The sequence below is a fragment of the Schistocerca cancellata genome, chromosome 7 (assembly GCF_023864275.1).
Source record: "Schistocerca cancellata isolate TAMUIC-IGC-003103 chromosome 7, iqSchCanc2.1, whole genome shotgun sequence".
NCBI classification, from domain to species: Eukaryota; Metazoa; Arthropoda; class Insecta; order Orthoptera; family Acrididae; genus Schistocerca; species Schistocerca cancellata.
In genome coordinates this window covers 587,804,867-587,818,329 of record NC_064632.1, presented here as the reverse complement: position 1 = coordinate 587,818,329, position 13,463 = coordinate 587,804,867, and the positions used below count along the sequence as shown (strand labels likewise).

The 13,463-nt window shown below is 44.1% G+C and overlaps 1 protein-coding gene across 3 annotated transcripts in view; it reads left to right on the top strand.

Moving 5' to 3' along the window:
• LOC126092069 (intraflagellar transport protein 57 homolog) overlaps nucleotides 1–13,463 on the top strand; it is a 181,548-nt gene that overhangs the window by 40,674 nt on the left and 127,411 nt on the right. For all 3 annotated transcript variants that reach the window (XM_049907486.1, XM_049907485.1, XM_049907483.1), the window contains exon 3: nucleotides 13,109–13,271. In XM_049907486.1, coding sequence (XP_049763443.1) covers nucleotides 13,109–13,271 — 163 coding nt within the window. The remainder of the gene's footprint in view (nucleotides 1–13,108; nucleotides 13,272–13,463) is intronic.

Here is a 13,463-nt window from a genome sequence, read left to right as displayed (position 1 = left end):
CTAGTATTTTCCTGTAATACTGCCTCGATATTTTTTTTTTTTTATTATTTTTTTTACATGTACCAAGTTATATTTTTTGGCATTGAATGTATAAACGGCAGTTGTTTTGTTTGTATTTAATCACGTTAACAGCGGCTGTATTATTACGGCGTTTCACGGTATTGGGATTTTGAGCAGGGATGTAACGATGTTAGCTGCTGAAAGCGATAGCTTGTCTTTTGTGTGATGGATTGCTGGCTTGGTCATCTCACCTCAGCTCGCAGCGATGTCTCTTCCCACTTCATCCAGTCACTGGATCGCTTTGCATTGACCAGCTGATGCTGTGGTGACTCCTATTCTGTCCCATCCTTCATTGCCACTCCAGTCCAAGTCAGGCAGAACGCAGAATGCTCTCAAAGATCCCTAGACCTTGTTGTGAGTGCTCGCAGCCTTACGTCAGTGGGTGTTTAAATGTTGTACAGTATATTCAGAGTTTCGAATAAAAACAATGTAAAAGTTGATGCATCACTCTTCGAGAAAACATGACACCGACTACAGCTAAGTATAAACTTCACTTTGTAAAGGTTCTCCTAAATTGCTGCAACTATGATCACGAAATAAAAACTAAATAAATTGTGTTATTGGAAAACGGCTTATGGAAAGTTTAGGGGTTTTATACTGCCGAGCACTTTAGGAAACCAAATCAAGCAAAAAACAATACGTTTTGGAAGGTTCGCATCGGCATTTGGACTGCATATTTGTGTAATACGAAAGTATATGTATGAAATACATCAAATACAGCAGTTAAGTTTGGGAAGCATTCTTAGGTTCCTGCCTAACCACACCCTCCGAGAAAAACAGCAAAACATTGTTAATGCCCAATATTATATGTGAAAGTTCAGCTTTTCATGAGGATATAGTGTACTTACATTACTTTAACCCATTAACCTTTTGTCTTTGTATGGTCGTACTACTTAACAATGATGCTGCTAGTGGTTGTGTACATAACATGTCTTATGCACTGACCGAGGCCCATGAGAAAGACAGGCCGCGGCACGTATGTCGCGAAGAACGGCCTCAGCTCGCTCGTTCCCTTAACTCAGCGGACAAAATGCACTTTTAAATCTGTTAACTCGCAACCGGGTGCGTGCCTACTAACGAGAATTTCATCTTGTACTGGAATCCGTTATTATGAAGTCTTACTGATTACTGTTCATACAACAAAATTTAAAATCAATTCTCGATAGAAATAGTGTAACCACTCGTTTACAGCATTTAGTCTCTTCTTCGTAACAGTTCTCCTTTCATAGAAGATGTGATGCCTTACTCAACTGATAATCATTTTGACATGATTTTAATTGCCAAATTAGAGCCTGTTAGTAGGCCTACGGACTTCCTATCATTGTAGGACTAATAATAGTGGATTCCAATAGACAATGCAATTCTCGTTCGTACATACACATTTACTTACGAGTTAACCAGTGTAGAAATGCACTTCGCTGAGTTGAGCGAGCTCGGGCTACGTTCGTAATTTACGCGCCGCGGCCTGTCTTTCTCGTAGGCCTCGTGCTCTGAATAACTGCCATCATTCGCTAGCGAGATCACGTGACATGAGTTATGACTGGCTGACAAAAGTGCATCGCTCAACACAGTCTCTATTTTAAGGCTTCGGAAGCTACCGTGCTGTAACTTGTGGAACTTGTGTATATACTTTCGCAATACGAAAATAAACTCTGTCCATATTGTCTCGCATCAAACATCTTTCCAAATACATTGTTCTTCCTGTTTCCTAAAGTGCTGGGATGTCCTCAGCCGGTATAAGACCTTCACTATTCAAAGGACTGATAGGTTTTACAGCTCCGAGGGAAAGTATACTGTTGCTTAACACGGATGTACTTTCACCCGCTTTATATGTAATTTCATCCGGGAGAAATTGTGTTTTTAACCGGGAAATCCGGGAAAAATACGGAATTTTTTTTTTCTTGTCCACGTAGACACCCTGCTCACTTCTCGGTTAGCTATAAATAAATATTTGTTGGTAGTATCTCCGCAAGAATGCAAATGCCTTTATTAACAAAAACTTTCAACTGCAGCTAACAGAATCGCTTTTTGGTCAGAAGTACATTCGGAAAAGACCATGCGTATGTGGCCTTAATTGGTGTGAACAGCTTAGAGGGTGCAATTTGTGAAGAACATAAAAAATTGATCACAAAAAAAGTATGCTTGCAGTCTACGTGAGTGCCCACTAGTGCATGCTTGTGTGTGTGTGTGTGTGTGTGTGTGTGTGTGAGTGCGCACTTGTAGACGGGAGTGAGCACATGGGATTTTGAACAGGAAACCATGCCGGATTTTGAACGGGAAACCATGCCTGGAAACGACATCTAGTGATGCTACAGATCATCAAAGTTATAGGTGCCAGTGCCTGTAAATGTTTGTCTATACAGGAGGGTTCTATTATGATGTTACAGACTTTCAAGGTTGGTGGTGATAGATAAATGTATCAATTTGAGGTTAAGGTCCCTGGTTCAGAAATGAATGGGTCAAAAGTTACAAGTGAAAATCATACCTCTGATACCTCTGACAATGGAATACATGTAACAGTATTGTTGTTGCTAAGAATGTGGTGTATGCAACTTTCATAGATGCTAGTATGGAACAGAACAAACAAAAATGGGTAATAAACATGGGCTCTAAAATGCCTGCCTTAAGAGCTAACTGTGCGGCGGCACTTTGAAAAATCGGCGAGTCACAACACTTTTTCCCCCTTTGAATTTTTTGTACACAGGTCTTGATGGAGGTGGCCTGTAAATTGCTAACGTCCATAGGTGTTGTTTGGCTGGCCGTAAAGTCTCGAGGAGGAGGCTTCCCGTACAGACGGAAGTGTCCCTGATGATAACGGGTCGAGATGACAGGAGACGTGGGGGTCGAATCTGCTGGGGCCCCGTGAACCAATCTGCCCGTTGCGGCAAGTCCGGTTGCTATAACAGGAGACATGGGCGAAGTGTCCGCGTCCGTAGGAGAAGGAGGCGAGTAGAGTTGCTCTGATAGATGATGGTCATCTGGTTCCTGCAAGGGCACGTCTCCTGGTGGCGTCAGTTCTTGTGCTAGCACCGATATGATGGTGAGAGGACTGCGTTATGAGTAATGAGAGATTCCAGTATCTCGATCGTCAAGTAGAGCCGAAGGTGGTGTAGCAGCATCTGGAACAGGTGTCGCCGGCACACGAGGCCGAAGCTGGTCTGAATGACGCACTGCAACACCCCTGTCCATCTGGATTTCATACAGGCGTCGGCCACGGTGTCGTAAGATGCGGCCAGGACTCCATTTTGGCCGCCTGCCATATCCCCATACCCATACAAGGTCGTCGGCGCTGAACCGGCCAAGTGAAGGCACCCGCGGCTGTGAGGTGGAAGGCCACAGAAGATGAAGTAGCAGGAGGAGCTGTCGGCCATGTAAGAGCTCAGCCGGGCTGTGATCACCCATGGGGATGAAATGGTAAGAAGACAGAAATTGGAGAAGCGCATCATCAGCAGCAGAAGAAGTCAGAAGTTTCCGCATCTGAGCCTTAAAATGTGCGGGCCAATCGTCCAGCCTCACCGTTTGACTGTGGATGGGACAGAGGGGCCGTGACATGCATGACGCCGTGACGGGCACAAAAATCCGCAAAATCGGAAGAGGTAAATTGCAGACCATTATCAGTAACAAGAGTAGAGGGAAGGCCTTCCAAAGAGAAAATGCGAGCTAGAGCATTGGTGGTTGCCGCGGTGGTAGGCGACGTGCAACGGACAATGAAAGGAAAGTTAGAGTAGGCGTCAATAACGAGAAGCCAATAAGTACCTAAAGAAGGTCCCACGAAGTCAGCATGAAAACGCTCCCAGGGCTTCTTAGGCGAAGGCGACGGTGACAAAGATGACTTCGGAGCGGCGGCCTGTGACGCACAAGGGCCGCAGGCAGTGACCATGTGTGTGATTTCAGAGTCGATGCCGGGCCAGTACACATGACAGCGCGCCAGAGATTTTGAGATTTTGTGCGAGAGACACCCCAATGCCCTTGGTGAAGGAGGCGCAAGACCAAAGCACGCAAAGACGCAGGTACCACAACACGCGGCGAAGCATTGTTGGTGGAAAGGAGGATAACACCATCCCTAGCCGTGATGCGGTAATGCAAAGCGTAGTAGTTCCGCAACGGATCAGAAGTCTTAGCGGACGGATGATGTGGCCAACCGTTCTGAATACAGCGTAAAACCCGGGAGAGGGTAGGGTCAGAACCCATAGCAGCCGCCAGCCGGTCCCCGGTAATGGGGAACCTGTCCATAACCCTCTGCTCGGCAACATCCAGGTGCAAACACAAAAGTTCGTCCCTATCGAATAACAGATCAGGACCCATGGGAAGGCGAGACAGTGCATCAGCATTTGCATGTTGAGCCGTTGGCCGGAAATGAATCTCATAATTGAAACGAGACAAGTAAAGAGCCTAACGCTGGAGGCGGTGTGCAGCCTTGTCGGGAAGTGATGTTGATGGATGAAACAAGGAAACAAGTGATTTGTGATACGTAACAAGATGAAATTTGGATCCATAGAGAAAAACACCAAACTTTTGAAGAGCATAAATAATGGCCAAAGCTTCTTTTTCAATTTGAGAATACTTTCATTGGGCATCTGTGAGCGTTTTGGAGGCATAAGCAATGGGTTGTTCAGAACCGTCAGAAAAACAGTGCTCAAGGACTGCACCGACCCTGTATTGAGAGGCGTCCGTGGCAAGAACAAGATGTTGGCCAGGTCGATAAGGAGCCAGGCAGGGGTCCTGTTTCAGCATAGTCTTCAATTTCTGGAAAGCCGCATCGCATGATGCGGACCAGTGAAAAGGCACATTTTTATGCAACAGGCGATGCAACGGCTGTGCCTCCGAAGCAGCAGACAGTAAAAACTTGTGATAGTATGCTATTTTCCCCAAGAAGGCCTGCAGTTCTTAACAGATGTAGGGCGAGGAAGGGCATCGATCGTAGCGACAGTTTGCTGAAGCGGACAAATACCATCCCGAGAGAGTTGAAACCCCTAGTACGTGATAGACGCCTGAAAAAATTTCGATTTCTGAAGGTTATACTTAAGACTGGCAGTCTGTAAGACATGAAAAAGTGTGCGGAGATTTTGAAGGTGTTCATCATTGGTGGAGCCAGTGACAACAATGTCGTTCTGGTAATTTATACCACCAGGGACAGTGAGCAATAATTGTTCCAAGAATCGCTGAAAGAGAGCACGGGCATTGGCAACCCCGAATGGCAATCGTTGGTATTGATAGAGGCCGAAAGGCGTGTTAAGGACCAGAAACTGCCAGGAAGCAGCGTCGAGAGGAAGTTGATGATAAGCTTGTGACAGGTCAAGTTTAGAAAAATACTGGCCTCCAGCTAGTTTAGTGAACAATTCTTCAGGTTGAGGCATAGGGTAAGTGTTGATAAGGCATTGAGCATTTACAGTGGCTTTGAAATCGCCACAGAGACGCATATCACCATTTGACTTAGCAACGACAACGACAGGAGAGGACCACTCACTGGAAGTGACAGGAAGCAAGACCCCTGAAGTAGTGAGACGATCCAGCTCCCGTTTTACCCAATCACGAAGGGCCACAGGAATGGGCCGAGCCCGGAAAAGCTTAGGCCGACCAGTGGGTTTGAGTGTGATATGAGCTTCAAAGTCGTTTGCACGGCCTAACCCTGGAGAAAAAAGGGACGAAAATGTCGTCGACAAGGAATCCAGTTGAGCATAAGGAATAGCATCAGAGACGATATTGACAGAGTCATCTATGGAGAACCCAAAAACACGAAAGGTATCGAAACCAAAAAGATTCTCTGCATTACTCTGGTCGACCACAAATATGGGAACAGTGCGAACGACGGATTTGTAAGATACCTCAGCATTAAATTGTCCCGAGAGAGAAATCTTTTGTTTATTGTACGTCTGTAATTGCCGAGTGACAGGTGATAGGAGTGGTGAACCCAACTGAAGATACGTCTGAGAATTGATGATAGTGGCAGCAGAACCAGTATCCACCTGCATGCGAACATCTTGACCAAGTATTTGGACAGTGAGGAATAACTTCCCTGAAAGGGAAGAAGTACAATTGACAGACAACACCGAATCAGAATCAGCGTCATGTTTATGAACATCATGTATGCGGTCTGATTTGCAAACAGAAGACACATGACCCTTCTTTTTGCAATTGTGACACAGAGCCCAACGTTGGGAACAATCCTCGCATGAATGTTTCGTAAAAGACTGCGGACATGAAGGAAGTTGCCGGGGGTTTTGCTGCAGTTTCTGAGAGGTTTGTTTACGGTTAGGCCGAGGCTGCGCTTGGGAGCGTACTGCGGCCCCGTCGCTTGGCGGGGACGCACCGCACATGTCGTCGACAGTGCACAGAGGTTGTATTTCCCTGACGTCACCCCACGCCTCTATTTGTGCCCCAGCGGCGCGAGAAATTTCAAAAGACTGAACAATGGATAGGACTTCATCTAGAGTCGGATTTGCCAACTGAAGGGCATGTTGCCAAACTTCTTTGTCGGGTGCCGACTGGATAATAGCATCCCGTACCATGGAATCGGCATAGGATTCTTTGTGAACGTCAGTAACAAACTGACACTTTCGACTGAGGCCGTGAAGTTCAGCAGCCCAAGCGTGATAGGATTGATGCCGTTGTTTTTGACAACGATAAAAGGCAACACGAGAGGCTACCACATGCGTCTGCTTTTGAAAATAGACAGATAGAAGTGAGCACATTTCAGCAAAGGACAAAGACGCAGGATCTTTCAAAGGAGCCAATTGCGACAACAACCGATACAGTTGAGGTGAAATCCATGAAACGAACAGAGACTTACACGTTTGTTCGTCCATGACTTGGAATGCCAAGAAGTGCTGTCGAAGACGTTTTTCATAATCAGACCAGTCTTCCGCCATCTCATCGTAAGGAGGAAATGGAGGTATAGACAATGACAAGAAACGCCCCGCGTTTGATGCCGCGACAAAATCGCGAATCGCCGATGTTAGAAGCGTTTGCTGTTCTATGAGACCTTGCAATAGTTGCTCGACAGTAGCCATGGAAACCTGTGGGTCAACGATGGAAAAGAAAAATCCCATCCCCGTCACCAATTGTTATAACTTCAAGTTGAACAAATATATTTCAAGGAAGACGCAATACATGAAACTCTCAGATCAAGTAAACAGAGTAAGACGTGTGTACACTTTAACAGTCAAATCATAACTGAGTCCAAGTCTAGCAGCCGCTGGCTGGCTGGCCGCTTAGGTGGCACTGCTGCTGCATGGCTGGCAGACAGCGCCGCATGTAGAGGATGCGCATAACTGCACGGCGGCACTTTGAAAGATTGGCGAGACACAACAATTATCTCACTTAGTGAATTGCAATAATTTAGTTCCAGTATGATGGACATAAAGAAATTATGGGCAAAATTTAAACAGATTGTAAACCATGCTCTGGACAAGTATGTGCCTAGTAAGTGGATTAAGGACGGAAAAGGCTCACCATGGTTTAGCAATGAAATTTGGAAAATGCTGAGGAAGCAGAGGTTCTTGCATTCTTGATTCAAAAGAGAATATGCAAATGACGACAGGCAAAGGTTAGTAAATATTAATGCATCTGTGAAAAGATCTATCTACGCAGCATACAACAACGTTGTACCATAGCAAGACATTTGGCAAAGAAACCGAGTAAATTCTGGTCATATATAAAATTGCTAAGTGGTTCTAAGGCTTCCATTCATTCACTTGATGACCAGTCTGATGAGGCAGTTGAAAATAGCAAGACAAAAGCTGAAGTTTTAAATTCTGTGTAAGAAATCATTCATGCAGGAGAATCGTGCAGATGTACTGTCGTTTGACTATCGTACAGGGTCCAGTACGGACAGTGTTGTAAGAAGCATCCCTGGTGTAGGGAAACAGCTGAAAGAGTTGAAAAAAAGGTGTTTTACAAGGAGTACTCAATGGCATTGGCCCATTACTCAGCTTGCATTTATCATGAATATCTTGCCCAGCAAAAAGTCCCAAGCAACTGGAAAAAGTGCGGGTGACTCCTGTATATAAGAAGGGTAAAACAATGGACTGGCAAAGTCACAGACCAATATCACTAACATCAGTTTGCTGCAGAATTTTAGAGCATATCATGAGTTTAAATATAATAAATTTTCTAGAGACTGAAAAGGTGAAGTCCACATATCAATTCGATTTTAGAAATCATCGTTCATGTGAAACTCAGCTTGCCCTTTCCTCACATGCATGATATACAACAAATTGTGGGTGAAGGGCAATAGGCAGATTTCACATTTCCAGGTTTCTGAAAAGCATTTTACTTGGTAACCCATTGCAGAATATTAACAAAGGTATGAGCATATGGAATAGGTTCCCAGCTATGTGAGCGGCTTGAAGACTTCTTGAGATATAGTACCCAGTACATTGTCCCCGACAGTGAGTGTTCATCAGAAACAAGTGTATTGTCAGGAGTCCCCCAAGGAAGTGGAATAGGACTACCATTATTTTCTGTATATATAAATGATTTGGTGGACACAGCGGGCAGCAGTCTGCAGTTGTTTGCTGATGATGCTGCGGTGTACAGGATGATGTTGAAGATGAGTGACTTTAGGACGATACAGGATGACTTAGACAAAAATACAGCAGTCTCCTGCTTGACAGAGTCATGTTGTTTAAATATCTGGGCATAATGTTGCAAAGTGATATGAAATGGAATGAGCATGTGAGGATTGTAGTAGGGAAGATTAATGGTCGACTTCGGTTTATTGGGAAGATTTTACGAAGGTGTGATTCATCTGTAAAGGAGACCATATAGGGCACTAGTGTGACCTATCTTGAGTACTGCTTGAGTGTTTGGGATTTGCACCAGGTCAGATTAAAGGAAGACATTAAAGCAATTCAGAAGCAGGCGTCTAGACTTGTTACTGATACGTTCGAATAAAATGCTACTATTATGGGACTGCTTCAGGAACTTAAATGAGAATCCCTGGAGTGAAGGTGACATTCTTTTCAAGGAACACTCTTCAGAAAATTTAGAGGACCGGCGTTCGAAGCTGACTGCCTCCAAATGCTGCCACCAGCATACATTTTGCTTAAGGACCACAAAGATACCATGCAAGAAATTAGGGCTCATGCGGAGGCATGTAGACAGTCGTTCTCCCTCACCCTATCTGCTAGTGGAACAGGAAAGGATACAACTAGTAGTGGTACAGTGTACTCTCTACCACACACTGTACAGTGAATTGCAGAATACGTATGTAGCTCTTGATGTAGATATATGTAAAGGGGAGAGGTCTTCAGCAAAGTCTCAGAAAGTTCTTGCCAGATTTACTTCATATGTTTACATGATACTCTGATAAACCCATAGACAGACATAGGCTACAAATTTTTTAATTTCTACGGTATACATATAATTGCACCTGCTGTCGCGTGCTGCTTCGCTTACATATTATCAATTTTTTTATGGTGAGTGATTGTGAGTAAGAAAGCTACTAATTTTACTAGATGACTGTGTATGTATTTTTGTAGAGATGTATGTATAAAAAATGTATGCAATGCCAGTATGTAGTTACATAAAGAACGTGTTTCTATTATTTTGATATATGTTGCATCTAAAAGCATACATTATATTTTCTAATTATATTTAAATGCCTCGATGTGTTACATTTGTGCAGGAGTAGAGTTTTTAGGGTGTTAGTTTTGCCACCAGAGCAACACTTGCAAATCATTTCTCCCTTCTATTTTAACATTTTATGGTGCCTACATTTTTTATCCATCCCCTTGTGATGACTAATTTGTGATTAACATAGTTAGTTAATAGAGCATACTCAAATGTAGCCTCCCCGAAAGCCTCCAACATTCCGCTTGTAAGGGTACAACCCTCTGTTTGTCATACAGCCTTTAAATGATGCTGTCATTGTGAGTCTTCAGGTGTCTTAGAAGCTGGAAGAGACGCATGATGCTCAGCAGTTAAAATGTGATGAGTTTGTGACTGATTTTAATATGGAGGTATGGATTAAACACAAAGAGGATTGCATAAACATTGTATGCATTACATGGAATCATATTATGTAGAATATATCAAACTATAAAGCATTTTCACAAATATAATAAAGTTCAAAAGTCAAAGAGTAAATAGGTTTTATAAAGAGTAATTATTGTTGCATATCTCGTGTTATATTCTCCAAATCAATAAATATGTTGTACTACTCACTTTCTGAAGTTGCCTGTCTTCTTCCTCAGCACTGAAGCTATCTCCATGGCAAATTTTCTCAAAATCAGTTCAGCAATTTAGTTGTGAAAATGTAACAGATGGAGCTACTTTTGCATTTATGCTATTAGTGTGGACATATAAAATCTATGCTCGTAAATGAAAACAGGTTGTAGTTTAAGGATGCTACCAAAAATCTTGAACCTGATACTACACTCCTGGAAATGGAAAAAAGAACACATTGACACCGGTGTGTCAGACCCACCATACTTGCTCCGGACACTGCGAGAGGGCTGTACAAGCAATGATCACACGCACGGCACAGCGGACACACCAGGAACCGCGGTGTTGGCCGTCGAATGGCGCTAGCTGCGCAGCATTTGTGCACCGCCGCCGTCAGTGTCAGCCAGTTTGCCGTGGCATACGGAGCTCCATCGCAGTCTTTAACACTGGTAGCATGCCGCGACAGCGTGGACGTGAACCGTATGTGCAGTTGACGGACTTTGAGCGAGGGCGTATAGTGGGCATGCGGGAGGCCGGGTGGACGTACCGCCGAATTGCTCAACACGTGGGGCGTGAGGTCTCCACAGTACATCGATGTTGTCGCCAGTGGTCGGCGGAAGGTGCACGTGCCCGTCGACCTGGGACCGGACCACAGCGACGCACGGATGCACGCCAAGACCGTAGGATCCTACGCAGTGCCGTAGGGGACCGCACCGCCACTTCCCAGCAAATTAGGGACACTGTTGCTCCTGGGGTATCGGCGAGGACCATTCGCAATCGTCTCCATGAAGCTGGGCTACAGTCCCGCACACCGTTAGGCCGTCTTCCGCTCACGCCCCAACATCGTGCAGCCCGCCTCCAGTGGTGTCGCGACAGGCGTGAATGGAGGGACGAATGGAGACGTGTCGTCTTCAGCGATGAGAGTTGCTTCTGCCTTGGTGCCAGTGATGGTCGTATGCGTGTTTGGCGCCGTGCAGGTGAGCGCCACAATCAGGACTGCATACGACCGAGGCACGCAGGGCCAACACCGGCATCATGGTGTGGGGAGCGATCTCCTACACTGGCCGTACACCACTGGTGATCGTCGAGGGGACACTGATTAGTGCACGGTACATCCAAACCGTCATCGAACCCATCGTTCTACCATTCCTAGACCGGCAAGGGAACTTGCTGTTCCAACAGGACAATGCACGTTCGCATGTATGCCGTGCCACCCAACGTGCTCTAGAAGGTGTAAGTCAACTACCCTGGCCAGCAAGATCTCCGGATCTGTCCCCCATTGAGCATGTTTGGGACTGGATGAAGCGTCGTCTCACGCGGTCTGCACGTCCAGCACGAACGCTGGTCCAACTGAGGCGCCAGGTGGAAATGGCATGGCAAGCCGTTCCACAGGACTACATCCAGCATCTCTACGATCGTCTTCATGGGAGAATAGCAGCCTGCATTGCTGCGAAAGGTGGATATACACTGTACTAGTGCCGACATTGTGCATGCTCTGTTGCCTGTGTCTATGTGCCTGTGGTTCTGTCAGTGTGATCATGTGATGTATCTGACCCCAGGAATGTGTCAATAAAGTTTCCCCTTCCTGGGACAATGAATTCACGGTGTTCTTATTTCAATTTCCAGGAGTGTATAATAAATGTGTGGACGGTCATAGGCTACACATATTTTTAATATACTTTGGTATATAAGTATGTATGTACTAAAGGGGCAATGTTGTTGGCAGGAATTCGAAAAGTTCTTTGTCAATTTACTTCAAATATTTACATAATACTCTTAACAATCATTCGGGCAAACATAGGCTACACATTTTTAATGTATGTGGTACATAATTATGGATATACATTATGTAAAGGGGCATCATTATTAGCAAAAATCATGAAAAGTTATTGGCCGATGTACTTAAAATTTTTACATGATGCTCTTATGAGCATTTGGACAGACATAGGCCATGTATTTTTGAAATATATGAATATATATGTAATACGTGAAGGGGAAATGTTGTTGACAAAATTCTCAAAAGTTCTTCTCTGGTTTACTTTAAACTCTTACGTGATACAGTAATAGACATTCAGACAGACATGTGCTACATATTTTTTAAACAACAGTGTACTGGTTTTCTGTTAAAGCCTACTCCAAGAAGGAAAATCGTAGTCTGTGTTCTGCTGTGAAAATTTGCAGTTTTGTTTCTCCTATATACATTCTTTCTCATTACATATATTTTTTAAAAATTTCGTACACACAATGTGTAATTTTGTTTTCTTTCTTGCTGTCAGTTTTCACAGAGGACACAAAAATAGTGTATATGGCTTATGATCAGAATAGTACTGCGAAATATGAATTTGCAATAATTATAAACAAGGCTTAAGGTCATAGAGCAGATGGACAGAGAACAGGTTTTTTTTTGGGGGGGGGGGGGGAGGAAATGGGGAGAGAGGAGGAAAATGGAGATGAACAAAAAGAGGCTGGGTGTGAAGATGGAGGGAGATGGAGCCAGTGGGAGATAGACAGAGAGAGCATGGAGGAGATGACGGACACAGTTTGGGGCGGGGGGGGGGGGGGGGAGGCAGCAGGAGGAGATGGACAAAGAGGAGAAGATGGACAGAGAGAGGGGGAGGAGAAGATTAGGATGTATATACAATTTCCATGCATATTTATTAATTGTGAAACGTTGCTGGGTTCGCTAGTTGTATGTATAATAAAGGCTGAATCAACCCTCTAAAATTGTCATAGTTATTAATTACTTTCATTATGTGAAGATACTGGATTAGAAATGTGATGTCAAAATTAATAACAACACAATATTACACATAAATGTTATAATCAAAGTTGGTATTCTCGTTGTATTATCTCTTGAGAAAAGATTTGATTTGCTTTTCAGGCACTACTTTGCAATTAAGACCAACCCTGGTGAACAGTTTTATCTCTTCACTTCTCTGGCAGCGTGGCTTATACGCAAAATGGGTAAAATATTTGAACAGCCACAGGAATATGATGATCCAAACTCTACAATATCTGGCATTCTGGATGTACTTCGAGAGACTGTGAGTATTGTTTGAGGTTTATTAAATTTATTTTACTGTTGTACAGAAGAGATAATTTTGCATTATTTATTCCCATTACTGGAGAAACAGATACAGAACATAGATTCTGCGGGACCTCTTTATTCCACATGAAGCTCATGACACTTCCCAGAAATGTGTCTCCTTGCCTTCTTCACTCATTGACTTCACCAC